The following is a 19,019-nucleotide window of genomic DNA, read 5'->3' on the forward strand; positions in this document are numbered from 1 at the left end:
TCTGTTGTGGTGGACCATTCGATCCAATTTGACTCTGGGACTCCCATTACAAATTCCTCAGCCTCAAAAGGTTCTGACGACAGATGCATCTGTCTAGGGTGGGGAGCTCATGCAGGTGGACTTCACATTCAAGGAGCTTTGTCCGCCCAGGAAATGTCTTCAGATCAACCTTCTGGACCTCCAGGTGATGTGGAATGTTCTAAAGGTTTTCAGAGATCGTCTGTCTCATCAAATTGTACTAATTAAAACAGACAACCAGGTTGCAATGTATTATACCAACAAGCAGGGGGCACTGGATCACACCCTCTGTGTCAGGAGGTCATCTGGATGTGGCGTTGGGCTCACCGACACAGCATGTTCCTTCATGCCACTTATTTGGCAGGCAAAAACAACAGTCTGGTTGAGAGACTGAGCAGGGTTATGCAACTGCATGAGTGGTCTCTCAACATGGGCATTGCCCGTGAGATCTTCCAAGCGTGGGGCACCCCCTCGATGGATCTTGTTGCCACTAAACCGAACCACAAAGTTCCTCAGTACTGTTCCAGACTTCAGGACCACGACAGTGTCAGATGCCTTCCTCCTGCACTGGGGGACAGGTCTTTTGTATGTGTATTCTCCCATTCCTCTTGTGGCACAAGAATAGCAAGTTTGGTCCAGTGAAGACTAACTCCAAATAATCTCTTAATTAGCTGGGCCCTAGTATTACCATATTGAAAATGTGACCATACCATGCCTCTGTGGTTATGTTCCACTAATAAGTTTAACTTAACGATTAACTGGATTTCTTGAAAGGATTATATAAACTTAGGATGTATGACTAGGGACACAAACATGCACTTATTTATTCAATATCACAATTCCTCATATACAGCCACAAAACAACTTTTTAGGGTGGATAGTGTTCACAATTTTATTATCGACCAGATAGAGATAAGAGTTTCCAGTTTTGGCCAGTGGCGTAGCTATGGGGGGCCTGGGCCCCCTCAGATTTGGCCCTGGACCCCTCCCCCGGCGTTGCCAACCCTCCCCTGCCGCCGCCACCATCGCCGTCGAGTACCTGTGCTGGCGGGGGTCCCCAATCCCCACCAGCCGAAGTTCTGTGTCTTCAGCCCATCTCTGAGTCGGCGCATTGCTGCAGACTGCTGCAGCAGCTGATCTGATTCTGCAGGACGTCAGGACGATTCATACCATGCAAAGAGAATCGGCTTCCCACTTGCAGAATCAGATCAGCTGCTGCAGCAGTCTGCAGCAACGCGCCGACCCAGAGATGGGCTGAAGAGTCTTCAGTGAAGACACAGAACTTTGGCTGGTGGGGATTGGGGACCCCCGCCAGCACGGGTACTCGACGGCGATGGCGACGGGGGAGGGTTGGCGACGCTGGGGGAGGGGTCAAAGATGGCATCGGGGGGGGGGGTCAAAAATGGCGGCGCAGGGGGGATTTGCCCCCTCACCTTGGGCTCTGGACCCCCCTCCCGCCGAAGTCTGGCTAAGCCCCTGGTTTTGGCACAGTATAAGTCATCACAAGAACAAAATAGAAGAAAAACAATGGGCAGCATTAGGGGCATTTATGTTTGAACAAAAGAGATCTGCATGAAACAGAATATTTATTTTTATTTTGACTTGTAAAACCACTTGCCCCTGAAACATGTTCGAAAACAAAATAATCTATTTGTGTTTCTAAAAGGTAAACCTCTAGAAAACAAATTGTATTGTATAGAAGAGTGTAGAAAAATGAGCACAAAAAGTTGCTGTTTCTACCAGCTACAATAATTTTTGAAGCTGTTTTTTTTTTCTATATTAAATTGTTATTTCTTTTCTCCACCACCGTTTAAGGCACTGCCTATCCGACTGAAACATCTTTAGACTTGTTACAGATGGACCAACAACAATAAAGAACGACAGTGTGGATGCAGCAGTTCAAAGGTTTGATTGCTTTATTTTGAGTGTATGGCAATGACGTCTGCGCGGGAGAGTGGAAACAGAGATTAACCAAATTGGCTTCCTTGCTTACAGTGGACTAGATAGGCTCACTTCCACTCCCTGGGCCCGATTGGATGCGGCACTCGTCTTCCGGAAGTGACCTCAGGTGGGCGAGGCCGGAGCGGTAAAGTGTGTGGTGTTTCAGTTCTTGTTCAAGGAGACGGGAGGAGGGTTTGAAACGCTGGATTGCATCTTTGTCACCGTACGTATCCACCGGTGCGTTCCCACCTGGCCACTTTAACGTTCTTTCTGTTCCTACTAGGGGGAAGAGAGACAAGGGCTTAAAGAGGAGAGAAGTGAAGAGCAAGGGATTGAAGGGGTGAGAAGGATGGGGAAGAGGAGTAGGGCAAGGGATTAAAGGGGTGACAAGGAAAAGAACAAGTGATTGAAGGGGGTGAGAAGGATGAGAAGAGGAGAACAAGGAATTAAAGTTGGGAGGGATAGGACTGCATAGGAGAAGGGATGTAAAGGAATTGAGGGATGAGGTAGAGGAGGATTAATAATGTTATTTGCTCATTTTAAATGATGAAAAATCAAAATGTGTTGGCTATGAACAGTTTTGGAAGTGAGTTTATATAAGACAATTATGTGCATTAGGATATTGGTTGTAGCTGTTTTCCTAGCCAACTAAGATGGTTTTATAATGATACTGTGAGCATACTCACTGTGACAGTGTAATGTAAGCCATGTGTTGCTCTTTCAAAAAGATGGTCTAGTGTTGAGAACTGGGTTGAGCACTCCAGCTCATAACACACAAGCCCCTGGCTTCCAAGGTATCCACAATGAATATGCATGAGATAAATTTGTATATTCTTCTATTTTTATGCATATCTACCTCATGCATATTCATTGTGGGTATTCTGAAAACCTGCCTTGCTAGGTGTGTTCTGAGGTCAGGTTTGAGAACCCCTGGGTTACAGAAATGGACTAAAAACCAAGAATGTCAGGATTCAAATCCTGCTGTTCTTCCTCTGAACCTTGAGGAAGTCGCTGTATCTTTTATTTCCTGGGATATAACAGAGATATTGCCATGTATCAAGTGAGCTTAAAAACTTCTGCTAAAAGCAGTGGTTAAATTTATTTTTTAGGAAGGTATGAAAGGTGTCATTGCCACAGAGATTCCAGGTAGACAGAACAGGATATTTACCCACATGCCCTCCTATGTCTCATTACTTGCAGGTGATAGCACGTCCACCCCCCAATGGTAAGGCTTCCTCTAGCCATCTCTCTGGGACAGTGGGTGCTGACTGGATCCATCTGTGTAAGTGGAAATAAGAGAACTCGGGGTGGGGGTGCATAAACAAATGATGCAGAATGGAACGCATATAGACCTGACCCCTCCCAGCATTTATCCATGAGAATCACTGCTCTTCACTCCTTGATATGAGGATTGCTCTCCTTGTCTTGTCTTTCACAGGCATTGTTGGGGATATTATTTATGTACACTCCCCTGAGGATTGTAGGAACGCGTTTCTTTTCCATGGCGTCTGAGGTCTACATATCTGGAACCCACTCTGCTGCATTTATCACATGTCCCAATGATACAGTAGCAAAAGAAATCGCAAGGTGAGGCTCAGTTTACAATCTGCAGCACGCTGCATGCCATTCTTTGAGCCATGCCAGGTTCTCTGCCTGCCATGGTACAGTTTAGATCGCAGCTGGAAACGCATCTCCTTGCTCCCATATGTTGTGTTGTGAATTGCATCTCCTCTTGCATGAAATATTAAACACTCTTACCGTTTCACATTGTATTTTCTCAGAGCTTGAAACAGAAAGTTTTTATATGGGTTATTTCCTTTTGAGGATTACCTAACCCCCAACCATAGTCATGTCTGTTTTAAATCATTCAGATCATTATCTCCTGATGCAGGTCCTACTCCAAGGTTCCACAATTAATTGTTATTGGTCCACCTCTTATGGAGATACTACATAAATATATTGCCACTACTGAGCATCAGGAATGTGAAATGTTGCTGTCAGCTACAGCTGTTTGTCTTTTTTGTTGACAATTTTTATGAATATTGTGCATTTCTTGTAGACTCTGATATTTAAAGCTAATGATTGAGTGGCCCAAAGTTGTTTTTTTTTTTTCTCCTTCAAGCATTAGTTATAAACAGTTTTTATTGAACAACAAATACATCAACAATCAACATGGCAGATATCTGAGTTGTTTATTATTTTACAATACTAATGCAATCTCTCCTCCACCCCTAAATAACCCATCCACCAACCCATCTGCAACTATGGAATTACCAAACATCGTGAAAACAACGTATGACCTATCAAACTTCCGGAAATCACTAAAAACTAACTTATTAAAAAAGGCATACCCTAACGGCCCAACTTAAATACCTGAGCCCTGCAACACAATGAAACTAATACTCAAACTGGACATAACTTAACTCTTCTCCCTTTCGATTCCCTAATGTGTCTGCCACACATGAACTTTACTATACCACAATATCACTCTGTATTTGACATACCGGAATTGGCGATTGCCTTCACGGTACTATGTAAGCCACATTGAGCCTGAAAATAGGTGGGAAAATGTGGGATACAAATGCAACTAATAATAATGTGCCTACCCACCCTAACAAAAAAAAAAAAACAATTAGAATGCGCAACACCATAAATCCCCAATTTACAACCCCCCTCCCACGCCAAAATATATTGTAAATGATCATAAACAGAGAAAGCCTTGGTTCTTATAGTTTCCCCTGCTATCTTGTAAAAAAAAATCCCCAGAACCCTATAACTAGACATAAACCCCTAAAAAAAACAAAACCCTATCCAAATTTTCCACCCATATTTACCACACCAAAACCAACAGTACTCAAAACCCAAACCTTAAGTATAATTAGGTGATCCCCCCTCAACTGATTTAGAATTTGGCTCTGGGGGGGAGAGACTGAATATAGCCCTCCCAAATACTAAGAAATTGTTTAAGTTGCTTATGATAACCCCTAGCTCCCTGAAGCTCTAAAGTTCAGAGGTTATGCAGACCATTTCTCCATTCCCAAAATGAAGGGGAGTCTATGGAATCCCAATGACAAAACATACACTTCAATCATGAAGGTGAAATATATTTGTGAGATGGAGAGACTGACGGCTGTGAAAAGAAAAGTGTTACCTAAATGGCAGAAGGTGTGGATGCCATTTTTGAATGCCTGTCCGAAATAGATGAAGATTGGTCTGAGAGGGGAGGGAGAGGGGGAGGGATTGGAGGGAGGGTGGTCGAGGGAGGGCATAGGGGAGGTAGGGGGGAGGGGGGGAGAGGGTATTACAAAACTGGATTAAAAATATGAAGTATACAAGGCGATTATGGTGAGGCCAAAGACACCATATGATACTTCATGTATATTAATTAATGTTGTGTGGGGCTCACTTGGAATATGCTGTATTGAGCCGAGTTATATATGTTCTGTCATGTTCTTTTTGCTCAATAAAGACTTCTAAAAATTAAAAAAAAAAACCATACACTTCAGAGCTAATACCCTTGCTTGCTGAACTAATAGTATTTAGGACATTTTTCACGCTCCCAACCTATCACTATAGAAGGAATGTTGCTTGCAGACATTTGTAGATAAGGAATGTTCTTTGTTTACACACATATAAGGTGTAAATAAACACTATACCCCCAAGCTTGACATTTAACACGTCTCCCCAAGCTTTAAAAAACTTTGTGTGAACTAAGTATTGGTGGGAGTAGGGTTTTTTTTTTTTTTGGCTTCTGTTATTTTTCTCCATATACCCCTGGATTCTATAGTGCGCTGAGATTTCCATGTGGTAATTGGAGAGTAAAACCAATGCTGGGTGGACTTCTATGGTCTGTGCCCATATTGTGGCTGAATAGGTATGGATGGGCTAGAGTGTAAATTTTAAGGGGCTTCGTTAGCTTCAGAACTTTTAGTACAGGAACAGTGCTGGGCAGACTTCTACGGTCTGTGCCCTGAGAATGGCAAGGACAAATCAAACTCGGGTATAAAGTATCACATACCATGTAAAATGAGTTTATCTTGTTGGGCAGACTGGGTGGACCGTTCAGGTCTTTATCTGCTGTCATTTACTATGTTACTATCATTTACTATGTATTCTATAACAATGTTCATAACCTATTTGGGTAACAAGTCAATCAGTGCTAATTGTCAATTAGCTAGCAGTTATTGACACTAATGGGCATTAATTAGAATTTACACAAAGAACTAACATCCTGCGTGTAAATTTTAAGTCACATAGTTGAAAAGGTGGCATGGAGTGGGTGGATCATGGGCATTTCTAGAATCTATGCGCATTGTTTTAGAATAAACCCGGTCCATACCTAATTTAAGCGTTGGCATGTACACCAGGTTTTACTTGATGTAACTGCCCACAACTAAATTTAGTTGCGTGGACCAGCACTCGGCATACTCTACAAACCACACAGAAATGTAGGCTTATTCTATAAAGTATGCGTAAATTAAGGTGTACTTTTTAGAATGCTCTAAGGCAAATTTAATTTTGGCACTGAATTTTTAGGCATGATATATAGAATCTAGACCATTATGATCTTTTGGATTTTGCCAACTTTGAGGATATTTTGACCAATAAGAAACTGTGCCCCATTATAAGCCTTTTTGAAAATTATAGGCATGTAGGGGGTTTGAGGTCTATTCTTCTCTTAGTTTTGGATATATGTTTGTTTTGGAGCCCTCATCATCGGTTGTATTTCAGCAGATTTGTTTTACGAAATAATACTATGCATTGGCTTATTTTTACTATTTCCTCTCTGGCAGGGGGATTGTGGAGAAGAAATTGGCAGCATGTGTGAATATTGTTCCTCAGATAACTTCCATGTAAGTAGAAAAACATCATTGATGGTCCCAAGACCCTTTTGGTTCTGTTCTGTTTTTTTGTAGTTAGGAGATTTACTCTTTGTTTCTGTGTCGTTCCCCCCCCCCCCCCACCCCCCACCCCCCGGTCCTGTTGTCTTGGCTGTCCTTATGCTGTGCCACAAATTTATCAGTCTGTCCTGGTGCTTGTTGGTCACTCTCTGCCTGTTTCTCATCTAGTATTCTTTGTTGGATTTCATCAGATATGAATGGAAAGGAAAGATTGAGGAAGATTCTGAGGTTTTGATGGTAAGTGAATCTTTGTTTCTGTTTTAGCTTGCAAAAGAGTTTCATAAAGGCCTCTCCTCTGTCATTCCTAATACTTGTTTGCCCAGGCCTTTGCTGCATTAATCTTCTCTGATGTATTGGATTTTATTCCGCTAAGCTTTCATTGATATTTTACTGCTACAAGTGCCGTGTAATTTAGACTTTTTTTTAACTTAATTTATGTTGCATTTATATATCTTATTATTTATGTTTTATTATTAACCGTTTTCATTTAAAATTTGATATACTGCCCATATACCTATCTAGGCAGTTAACAACATTAAAACAATATTCAAAAATTTGAAAGGAACCGGAAAGAAAACAGCAAAGGAATAATAATTTTTAAAAAAACCACACATACATACACAATGACAGCAGATGCTGAATGGTTTGCACAAAAGTGCCCACCTGGGCTCAGTAGAGCTTTCAATTTCTTCTTAAAAAGTGGTAGAGAAGTCTCTAATCGCATGGTAAGCGGCAAAGTGTTCCATTAAAAAGGACCAAAAGCACTGAATAATTTAGCTCTCAGTGGACGCTATTGCTCGAAATGAAAGGACCACCCATTGATTCTGTGAAGCTGACCTGAGAATTCTTGTAGGAGTATAGGGGGTCTTTTACAAAGCCATGCTAGCAATTTTAGCTCACGGTAGAACTCAGCTAGCAGTAAGTGCTGAAACACCCACTGATTTCTACCATGAGCTAAAAACACTACTGCGGCTTAGTAAAAGACCTCCATAGAGAATTAACTGAAAAGATATTGTGGGGTTCCTGAATTTGAATATGTTATAAACCAGGTGTGAGATCTTAAAGGTTATCTTACGATTTAACACAAAGCCCATGTTCATGCCATAAAAGATGCATGACATGATTATATTAGAATTTGTCAATAATTTGATAGGCAGTTTTTGCTATTACCAGATAGCTGTAGACCATTATATAACTGCCTAGAATTGTCAGATTATGCAGTCTACAAATTTTTTAAATAACCCTTTGTTCTTCCCTCCTTTCCATCATCCCTGGCATCTCTTCTCATTCCTCTTTCATTACCTGCAGCCCTTTCTTCTCTCCATCAAGCACAATATATTACATTTTTTTGTTCTTTTTCAGATGATTAAAACACGGAGTTCCAAAGTTCCAGCACTGACAGAGTTTGTGCGGTAAGCTGGCTTGTTTGTCCTGGATTGCTTGGTGCTAGATCATGCTTGTGTTTGTGTGTACACGATTTGCTCTGTGCTGTTTTAAATTTTTACACATCTGTGTTTGCACATAGACAACATCAGACTCCCAAACAGCTGCCATGTGTGTTTGTGTAACCTAATGTGTGTATATGTTTGTGGCAGTCTTTGTGGAATCTGGGAGGTGCTTATAGTGAGAAAAAAAAAAAAGGAATGGAAAACAAAAGTGAGGACATTATAATGCCTTTGTATTGGTCCATGGTGTGACCGCACCTTGAATATTGTGTTAAATTCTGGTCACCGCATCTCAAAAAACATATAGTGGAATTAGAAAAGGTACAGAGAAGGGTGACGAAAATGATAAAGGGGATGGGACGACTTCCCTATGAGGAAAGGCTGAAGCGTCTAGGGCTCATCAGCTTGGAGAAAAGACGGATGAGGGGAGATGTGATAAGAGGTCTATAAAATGATGAGTGGAGTGGAACGGGTAGATGTGAATCATTTGTTTACTCTTTCCAAAAATACTAGGACTAGTGGGTATGCAATGAAGTTACAAAGTAGTAAATTTAATATGAATTGTGGAAAAACTTTCTTCACTCAACGTGTAATTAAACTCTGGAATTCATTGCCAGAGAATGTGGTAAAGGCGGTTAGCTTAGCAGGGTTTTAAGAAGGTCTGGATGGCTTCCTAAAGGAAAAGTCCATAGACCATTATTAAATTGACGTGGGGAAAATCCTTATTTCTGGGACAAGCAGCATAAAATGTATTGAACTTTTTCGGGATCTTGCCAGGTATTTGTGACCTGGATTGGTCACTGTTGGAAACAGGATGCTGGGCTTGATGGACCTTTGGTTTGTCCCAGTGTAGCAATACTTATATAAATGTTTTTCTTTCCCTTTCTCCAGATCTGTCCATCCCTATGAAGTGGCTGAGGTTATTAGCCTTCCTATAGACCAGGGAAACCCTCCCTACCTGAAGTGGGTGGGGGATGTGGTGCCAGAATGAGTCACCTTTTGCCTCCTCTAAAATTGAAATTATGTATCTTTTCTCTGATTTCAACATCTGATCAGTCAGAACATTTGCACAATAAATTGAATATTTATATTTGAAAGTTAACAGTCGTCCTTCTCAGGGTTTTTTTTAAGTATCTCAGAACTATCAGTCCATGTGTTGCCAAGTAGCAGTTCCTCTCTGACACGGTGTTGCTGCCTGCTAGTCGAGTTCAACAGCTGAGTATTGGGTATATTGCTGATGAAGTCCTGCCAAACAGAATTGCCCTGGCTTTGTCCATAAATTCAGGCAAACAAGCATTGTTTCTTTTTACTGTGCATTATGAGCTGAGAAAAATTATGTGGCCCATCATAAAGATAAAATGTAGTAGAGAGCGAATTGGTGGCAGGGCCGGTCCAACCCAGTAAGCGGGGTAAGCACCGCAGGGGGGGGCGCCTGCCTTCAAGGGCGCCTCCCTCCTGCGGCCTGCCCAGCTGTTCGACGATGCCCAGGCTTCCCGCTTCCTGTAACGCTGCATGCTGTGCTGCTCTTGCCTCTTGTCTCCTTCCAGCCTTCCACTCTTGACGTCACGACGCCTCCTCCCCCTGCGGCACCTTCGTGCGCGCCTTGCAGTTGCGGCCCTGCTTGAAGCGTCTCACGTCTCTGAGTCCTCCGGCCGGCTCGCTCCTCCATCCCAGCCAGGCTCCGTCCCGTCTGAGGCTCCCAGCTGACTGACAGTGCCCTAAGGCTCTGTCCCTGCCTTGGCCTTTCCTGCACTGGCTAGTGCACTCCTCCTCCACCCCTGCCGTCCATGGACCACGTGCCACCAGTCAAGACTCGGCAGAGCAGAACGCAGAAGAAGAACAAGAATCTTCAAGTTCTCAATCAAGTTCTTTAAGCCAGGTAAGGTAATGGCCCTGCGGCACGGATCTATTATTTATTTATTTCTGCTGCTGCTGCTGTCAGTGCTGCTAGAAGTTTGATTTGATGAGAAGAGCACTAGAGCAGCAAGCTGCAGTCAGGGGGAGGGGGGCAAGACAGGGTCATAATGTGAAAAGGTCAGGATGGGGGGGGGGGTGGGCAAGAATACTACTATGGTGGATGGGATGGGATAGAAAGAGGGCATGATGTCGATGATGGAAGGCACTGGGCTGAAAAAGGGGACAGGGTGAGGGAGGGAGAAGAGAGAAAGAAGATGCTAGACTGGGGGGGCACCAGAGACCCTAGGACTGGCCCTGATTGGCGAATATAAACAGCTTTCTTCTGTTCCACTCCTTGCAACTGTCAAGATTGTGGGGCTGTGTTTTAATCCAGACATACTGCTAACAGCAGCCCAGATACTGCTGAAGTCTGTTGCTTTAGATTAGACCAGTACATCCCTGTCCCTGGAGGGCTCATAATCTGTTTGTACTTGAGGAAATAGAGGGTTAAGTGACTTGCCCAAGATAATAAAGGAGCCACAATGGGCTTTGCTCACCCCGCTGCTCTATTGCCCCACCCAGGGTTGAGGCTGGAGCTGCATTCACAAATCAAAATGAGTCTGAAAAGAACTCCAGATTAATTCAGATACTTTTATGTATAAGAATCATTTTGAGCTAGATAGCCCAGGAAAACTATTCATCTAAGGCCGAGAAAGACTAGATCTAAACTGTAGAGACCCTCACTTTGCTTGAGCCTGAGAAATAATGATGTGGGCTGCACAGGACCCTTTACATTGTTGAAGCAGTGGTCCTGCTAGCAGCAGACACTAAACACACATCTGGACTAGTTTGGAAGGATAAAGAAGAAACATAATTTTGAGCTTAATAGGGAAACATTATTGTGTTTACTGTCCTTCCTCAAGCCTTAACCATCTTGAAAATTCGGGTGAGGATAATGCACACATAGAAGAGTGCTAAAAATGAAAGGTAGCTTGCGGAATTCTTTTCTAGTGTAGGCTTTCTGGCATGAAATGGCCCATTTCAATTGAGAATTTTCACCTATTTGTAGGATAGTTATAGATTATCACATAGACCAGTGCTTATCCAACTTTCTGTAGCCCTGACCCTATTATCATGGCCACCGAAAGAATAGGACCCCTCCAAGAGGTATGAGCTTTCCTCCTCGAAATGCACCACCTGTTCTTCTGATCCCATCCCCACCAACCTACTTAACACCATCGCCCATACTGTCAACCCCTCCATCTGTCGCATCCTTAACCTCTCTCTCCACTGCAACTGTCCCTGAAACCTTTAAGCACACCGTAGTCACACCTCTCCTCAAAAAACCATCACTCGACCCTACCTGCCCCTCCAACTATTGCCCCATCTCTCTCCTACCCTTCCTCTCCAAAATACTTGAGCGCGCCGTTCACAGCCCGTCTTGATTTTCTCTCCTCTCATGCCATCCTCGACCCACTCCAGTCCGGTTTCCGTCCTCTCCACTCGACAGAAACAGCACTCCCTAAAGTCTGCAATGACCTGCTCCTGGCCAAATCCAGAGGCCATTACTCCATCCTCATCCTCCTCGATGTTTCTGCCGCTTTTGACACAGTCAATCACGATTTACATCTCGCCACACTGGCCTCATTTGGGTTCCAGGGCTCTGTTCTCTCCTGGTTCTCCTCCTATCTCTCCCACCGCACATTCAGGGTGCACTCTCATGGATCTTCCTCCACTCCCATCCCGCTATCTGTTGGAGTTCCCCAGGGATCTGTTCTTGGACCCCTTCTCTTCTCTATCTACACCTCTTCCCTAGGCTCACTGATCTCATCTCATGGCTTCCAGTATCATCTTTACGCTGATGACACCCAGCTCTATCTCTCAACACCAGACATCACCGCAGAGACCCAGGCCAAGGTATCGGCCTGCCTATCCGACATTGCTGCCTGGATGTCCAACCGCCACCTGAAGCTGAACATGTCCAAGACCGAGCTCCTCGTCGTTCCACCTAAGCCCACTTCTCCTCTTCCCCCACTCTCTATCTCAGTTGATGGCACCCTCATCCTCCCCATCTCATCTGCCAGCAACCTCGGGGTCATCTTCGACTCCTCCCTCTCCTCTGTGCATATCCAGCAGACTGCCAAAACCTGTCGCTTCTTCCTTTTCAACATCAACAAAATTTGCCCTTTCCTCTCTGAGCACACCACCCGAACTCTCGTCCACGCTTTCATTACCTCTCGTCTCGACTACTGTAACTTGCTCCTCACTGGCCTCCCACTCAGCCATCTATCCCCCCTTCAATCCATTCAGAACTGTGCCGCACGTCTCATATTCCGCCAGAACCGATATACTCATATCACCCCTCTCCTCAAGTCGCTTCACTGGCTTCCGATCAGATACCGCATCCAATTCAAGCTTCTCCTCCTTACTTACAAATGCACTCACTCTGCTGCTCCTCACTACCTCTCTACCCTCATCTCCCCCTACGTTCCTGCCCGTAACCTCCGCTCACATGACAAATCCCTCCTCTCAGTACCCTTCTCCACTATAGCCAACTCCAGGCTCCGCTCATTTTGGCTTGCCTCACCCTATGCCTGGAAGTCTTCCTGAATCCCTACGCCAAGCCCCCTCCATACCCATCTTCAAATCCTTGCTTAAAGCTCACCTCTTCAATGCTACATTCGGAACCTAACCTTTCGAACATATAGGTTGCCCCAATCTATCTGACCTATCAGATTAACTGTACATTTGTCTTTTAGATTGTAAGTTCTTCGAGCAGGGACTGTCCTTCCATGTTAAATTGTACAGCGCTGCGTAACCCTAGTAGCGCTTTAGAAATGTTAAGAAGTAGAAGTAGGAGCTAACATTTGTATGGACAACCTGTCCAGGTCACAACCTCAAAACAGTGGTTTTGCAACTGCATCTGGTGTCCCAGCCCACAGTTGGGAAGCTCTAACATATATATTTTTTTAAACTTCTGTATGAAATTATACACATTAGGAAGGGGAATAGAATTTGATATATTGCCTTTGTGGTTACAATCAAAGCAGTTTACATATTATATACAGGTACTTATTTTGTACCTGGAGCAACGGAGAGTTAAGTGACTTGCCCAGAGACACAAGGAGCTGCAGTGGGAATTTAACCTGATTCCCTGGGTGCTCGGGCTGCTGCACTAATGGTTAGATTATTTCTCCACTTATTTGCCTGATTTTAAGGACTAATGTTTTACAAACGTGAAATACACAGAATACAGTCTGGAGGGATGCTAAAGAATGTCGTGTTGGCTACGTGTGCACAGCTCTGTGTCAGAAGAGCGAGACTTGTACTCTTTTCCAGAAGCTTGTTTATTGTATAGTTAAGGTGCTGCTGTTACATACAATATGGAACTGGAATGGAAAGCAGTTCGATGAATGTGACTTGGTCCCTGCTGAAGATCAAGAGACCTTTCCATAGAACAGAACAACTGGCACAATGAGGCAGACTTCTACAGGTTACATTCACAAAAGATCACCGTGGTATTAAATTACAGAAGCAGAGCGGTGAACTCTGTATCAGAACACAATATTTCTCAGGCATGGTGCTACGAGTAGGTTATCCTGTCACAGGTTAGGACAGAGGGCCTTGCAGTGGCTGTCTTGTTCTGGTAAGAAAATGGACAATGAAACACACACCCAGATACCACAGCAGTCTGACACTGACATCCATGCAGTTTTGTGGAAAAGCTGCAGTCTTGATGGGTTTCTGCTGAACACATCCTGTATGGATAGCTCCTGCTGGAGCAGTCCTGGCCTGTGTCTATCCCCCAGAAAGCTTCTCGTGGAGTATGATCCTGTGTGTTATACTGTACACATCTTATGTCACATATTTTCTCCCACTACAGTTACCCAGGAAGCTTCTATTGTGGTTCCATCCCCACAAAGGCATCAGTTGGAACAGTACCTGAGTCCTGTGGCAACTATTCCCTGCCATCAGATGACCCAGAAAATTTCTGCTAGAGTAGGGCATTTTAACTTAGTCCTCAGGTCACACCTAAGCCAGTCAGGTTTTCCAGATATCCACAATGAATATGCACGATAGATCTGCATGCACCACCTCCATAGTATGCAAATCTAACTCATGCATATGCATGTAGATAGCCTGAAAACCTGACTAGCTAGATGTACCCCAGGGACTGGGGTGAGAAGTACTGCCAAATGGTATAGCACATCCATCCTATGTGTCACTCCCCTCCCTCCCCCCCCCACACCCCCACTTTGGTTCATTACCCAGAAAGTGTCTGCTGGGCCAGTACTGCCACCTTGTGGTATACTGCACTGATCCTGTCTGACATCACCCCCCCCCCCCCCCCCGGGACATTACCCAGGCAATATCAGTTAAAGCAGCACTTACACTGTGTGATATGCTGCATATATTCTCTTCCACCTGCCAGTGGAACAGAGTTTGCAGAAGATGCACCATTCCCATAGGGTACAGTGTACATATGCCACATCTTTCCCACCATCCTCTAGAAACTGTTTGAGCAGTACTGGGTTCAACCATTACACTGCACCCATATCATGCCTTTGCATGAGAGAAGCAGCTGTGCTCTGATGCAGAGTATTATGATCCTGCAGCTGTACACACTACTGCAGTTAGGAACATTTGTGATGCATTACACAAGCATCCTGGGCTATGACCTCCAGCCACCTGGAGCAGTAACATGACCGTGCAATGCTCTCACACAAACCATGACTGAACATTGCTGTCCCTGCATTTTTGCAACGCTGTTCTGCTGGTATGTGATTTCCTGTGACTTTTGTGTATATCATAAACGAGGGCCTGAGGAAATTCCCAAATCCCTGTACTAGCCGCCTTCCTCCATAAAGGGACTGTAGCGCTGCTCATAGTTTTATTAAATATATATTTACAAAAAAAAGAAAAGAAATAAGAAAATAAAGGTTTTATAAATAGGAACAAGACATCATGTCCTTCTCCTGCCACCTTCATAGAGGTGAAATGTTTAGGGCCCTTCTCCAGAGCTAACTGCACCAGGCCGACAATTCACAGCCTAAAAATAAGAGGGGGGGGTCAAGCAATACTTTCAAGATTAACCCCTCCTCATCTGTGACTCAACCCCGTCCCTTCTCTTACCTTTCTGCACCAACTGTATATTACAGCATTAACAAATACTGTACTAATATAACCTTTCATCCCAGTTCACTTAGCAATGTCCATACAAAACAGGCTGTGCTGTGCTGTGCACACAGGCTACACCAACCTCATTCTGTGGTTCTATCTGCTCCCTTCTCACTCGGTGGAAGGAGTAGGACATGGCTGGGAATGTATTTACAGCTACTCTGATTGAGCGATTGCTAGGTTACAGAGTCGAGCACTACCCAGATTTATCGAAGCTGAATGTAGGGGAACCAGCTATTCCCCTTGATACTTCCCCTGCAACCCTCTCTCTCCTGGAGCATTTCCATTCTTGCCTGGAGCTTTTGTGCTTTTTTCAGGGACTCAAGGAGGCAGAATGTTCAAAAGAAATCTCATTACTGGATCAAGGCTGAGCAGAATGGAGAGAAATAACTGAGGCTCCTGGTAGAGATCCATCCCTAATGCACATCAAAACATTACACTGAAAGATAAAGCACAGGAGACCATGAGTCCATACTGGTGGAGGGTGTCTGTGCCAGGAGTGTAGAGTTCTTCAAAATATGTCTCCTCCCCCCCATTCCACTAGGTACTGCACAGCCCCATCCAGGGTGACCCGGCGGGCCAGAACGCGTACAGGCTCGCCTTGGACCAGTTGTCCTGCTGCTCCAAAGCAGCTGGCAGCTATGTTCGTGGCTGAGCCCGAGACTAGGCTCTGTGGCAGCTTGCTGCTACAATGGGCGACAGCTGGAACTTCTGGAGCAAAGGGAAGCAGGGAGGGCAGAGGAGAGCAATCCAGTCGCTCGGGATCGGGGCACAGAGCTGAGCAGCATGGGTCCTTCTGATCAGGTGAAGGGTCACTAAAAACACAGATCAGTAAGTGTTTAGTAATAATCACAATATCACCAAACTACAAAAATCTGTAATCACTTAATATCAATAAAACAACAAGACCAGTAATCAATAATAATCACATCAATAAAATACACAGATCACTAATTACTTAATAATAATAATCATATCACCAAAATACACACATCAGAAACTGCTTAATAATCATTACAAAAAAACCACAAATAAGTAATCATTTAATAATCATCACCACAAAACACAGATCAGTATTTGCTTAATAATAATCATAACATCACCAAAATACACAATCAGTATCACTTAATAAACGTAAGATCAACAACACACATCAGTAATTGCTTAATAATAATCATAACATCACCAAAATACACAATCAGTATCACTTAATAAACGTAAGATCAACAACACACATCAGTAATTACTTAATAATAATCACCAAAAAAACACATCAGTAATCGCTTAATAAATCATAACAGCACCAACTTCAAAGCGTCTGGTCACATGGATTATGAGGGGAAGGTTTGTGTATGTTAATTTAGATGTAGATTTATTATTTGTAACCCGCTCTTATTCGTGCCACAAACAAAATAACATACATAAAATCACATAAATAAAAACAAGCACATAATCAACAACACATCTAGGCAATATTCTCCAGTATTAACAGAGGTGATCATAGCTCTGTTCAACATGGTCCATGCTCCCCAAGCAACAATTTATATGTGTCCATCAGGGTTATAATAGACCAAACATAACACATTGTCTTTCAACTGCCATTTAAACACTAACATGAGTCTCTTTTCAGTCTACAAGGCAACTTGTTCCACGCAAGTGGCTCAGCAATAGAAAACACCCCTCTTCTCGTCTGGTCCAGCTGCAAACGATGCAAGGCAGGCACAACCAGGTCACATGCCGCTGCCGAGATGCAAACTACCACCAAAGGCACAAGTTCCTTACCTCGGATGTAAAGAGGCAATTAGTGATCCTGAAGTATTTGTAGACGGGTGAAAAGATGCAAACATCCTGATTGGAGGACTGCAAAGGAAAGCCAGATGCATAAGTTTAAATGAAAGACAGAGAATGCCACTGGTTTCCTGCCTGAATTGGCAAGATGCAGAGTGCATCTCTCTCACTTTTTCTTTATATCTGTAAGACTGTTTTCCTTTCTGTGTACATGTGTCAACAGAGGAAAAACAGAAATGCATTTCCTGCAAAATTCAAAGACAGCAGAAATGCACATTTCCCACAACTAGAAAAATAGCATGTGTGAAGCAAGATGGCACATTGTACAGAGAAAAACCTGTAGATCACTTTGCAGAAGTGGGCACACAGACTATCCCTTGGTCATGTTGCTGCCGGCCTGAGGATGACAGATTGTTCAGTTCCAGCTACTGCTTCTCTTCTCTTCTGGTGTTAGTTGTGGGAAATATGCATTTCTGATATTTTTGAATTTTACAGGAAATACACTTCTGATTCTCTTCGGTTGCACATATACACTGACGCTCAGTAAGACAAAGCCTTACAGATCCAGGAGTGTGAGAAGGCTCTCTACATGCAAGATACACGAACAAACATCTCAGTAAAGGGAGAAACCAAAAACAGAGAACAGCAGCAAGAGATCTGAATGAGACAGGAGGAGACCAAAGAAAGAAGGAAAAATCTCAACTTTAGAGTTGGAGAGACATCAACTAGGAAAAAGATAAGGAAGTCTCACTCACCTCTCACTGCATCGGCCTTCGGAACGACGGAAAGTGTGACAGTTCCCACAGTAGCCCTCGTAGCTCTGGTTAGCACTGACTGAACTTTCTGCCACACCCTACCATTACAGACAGAGAGAAGGCGGGAAGCCTAATTACACCAGGGAACCAGACCGTTACAACATCTCATTCTCTTCCATGTCTGCACTCTCTAAATTGCAAGCTCCCTTCCTTCCATCCCTTTCTTCACCCTGGTTTTCCCAATTTCCCTTCTTCCTGTGTGCTTTCATATACCTGGCTCATCGCTCTCTCCAGCCGCAGTTTTTCCTTCTGGTTCCTCAATTCTACGCCCAGAGTTTCCGCCCGGAGTTTTCTCCTCTTCAGACGTTTTCTCTGTACAGTCCCACCCTGCCCTGAAAAAGAACTGTAAGACATCTCTTTATCTGCACAGCAGTGAGGGCAGCAGCACCATCCCTGGGAGAGGGAAGGTGGCCAGCAGCCGCGGCACTGTTCCCTGGGAAGACAGAGGTATGGTGTGCTTAGGTGCACACATGTTGAGACAGGGGTACTGTACACTTGGGTGCGCTTGTGGCAAGATAGGGAAGGTACAATATAGTATGATCAGGTGGAGGTAACAGTGACGAGACAAGTTAATTCCCTTCAACCAATACTTTCAAAGAAAGATAGCAGAGCGGACATATGAAAGAGATGTTCAAATAAAACGCATGGGAGGTGAGTCTCTTTCAACTGAAAGGAAGCTCTGGAATGAGGGGGCATAGGATGAAGGTGAAAAAAGACAGGAGTAACCCGAGGAAGGGTGGTGAATTCATAAAACAGCCTCCCGGTGGAAGAGATGAAGATTGTATCTAAATTCAAAAAGGTATGGGACAAACAGGATCTTTAACGGAGAGGAAGTGATAGTGGATGGGCAGACTGGGTAGGCCATATTGATGGTCTTACAGACAAGTGGGCTAACCCTCAATGTTGCTGATTTGTGGCTTTTTGGATCTAGTGCATCAAGGCATTGATAGTTACCTATGGAAAAGGGGGGAATAAGCTAAAAGCCAATGAATTCTGCAGATTCCTACAAATGATTAAACAGGTTATCCCTTCTGGCT

The 19,019-nt window shown here is 43.8% G+C and overlaps 2 protein-coding genes across 10 annotated transcripts in view; one reads left to right on the plus strand and one right to left on the minus strand.

Annotated features, from left to right (window-relative positions):
- The first annotated feature begins 2,076 nt into the window (after window positions 1-2,076).
- Window positions 2,077-9,407, plus strand: CUTA (cutA divalent cation tolerance homolog). 6 transcript variants are annotated; one of them, XM_030195309.1, is made up of 7 exons: window positions 2,081-2,182; window positions 3,160-3,241; window positions 3,398-3,546; window positions 6,753-6,812; window positions 7,052-7,097; window positions 8,223-8,272; window positions 9,197-9,407. In XM_030195309.1, exons 2-7 carry the CDS (start codon window positions 3,182-3,184, stop codon window positions 9,294-9,296), a joined length of 465 nt encoding a protein of 154 aa, XP_030051169.1. In that variant the 5' UTR covers window positions 2,081-2,182; window positions 3,160-3,181; the 3' UTR covers window positions 9,297-9,407. The 6 variants fall into 6 exon arrangements, with proteins under 6 accessions (XP_030051174.1, XP_030051169.1, XP_030051172.1 ...); XM_030195312.1 differs by having other exon boundaries at window positions 2,082-2,182; window positions 3,160-3,184; XM_030195311.1 differs by having other exon boundaries at window positions 2,089-2,196.
- A 4,123-nt stretch (window positions 9,408-13,530) lies between these two features.
- The window catches only part of PHF1 (PHD finger protein 1), a 30,796-nt gene continuing 25,307 nt past the window's right edge, over window positions 13,531-19,019 (minus strand). For 2 of the 4 annotated variants that reach the window (XM_030197200.1, XM_030197199.1), the window contains exons 12-15: window positions 18,196-18,325; window positions 17,923-18,020; window positions 17,162-17,239; window positions 13,531-16,194 (exon numbers count right to left, since the gene is read on the minus strand). In XM_030197200.1, the coding sequence (XP_030053060.1) occupies window positions 15,891-16,194; window positions 17,162-17,239; window positions 17,923-18,020; window positions 18,196-18,325 (610 nt within the window). In that variant the 3' untranslated portion in view covers window positions 13,531-15,890. Of the gene's footprint in view, window positions 16,195-16,420; window positions 17,240-17,922; window positions 18,021-18,195; window positions 18,326-19,019 lie in introns of those variants that run through there. The other 2 variants (XM_030197201.1, XR_003941505.1) reach the window with 2 other exon arrangements.

Source organism: Microcaecilia unicolor, chromosome 3 (genome assembly GCF_901765095.1).
Source record: "Microcaecilia unicolor chromosome 3, aMicUni1.1, whole genome shotgun sequence".
In the NCBI taxonomy this organism is placed as follows: Eukaryota; Metazoa; Chordata; class Amphibia; order Gymnophiona; family Siphonopidae; genus Microcaecilia; species Microcaecilia unicolor.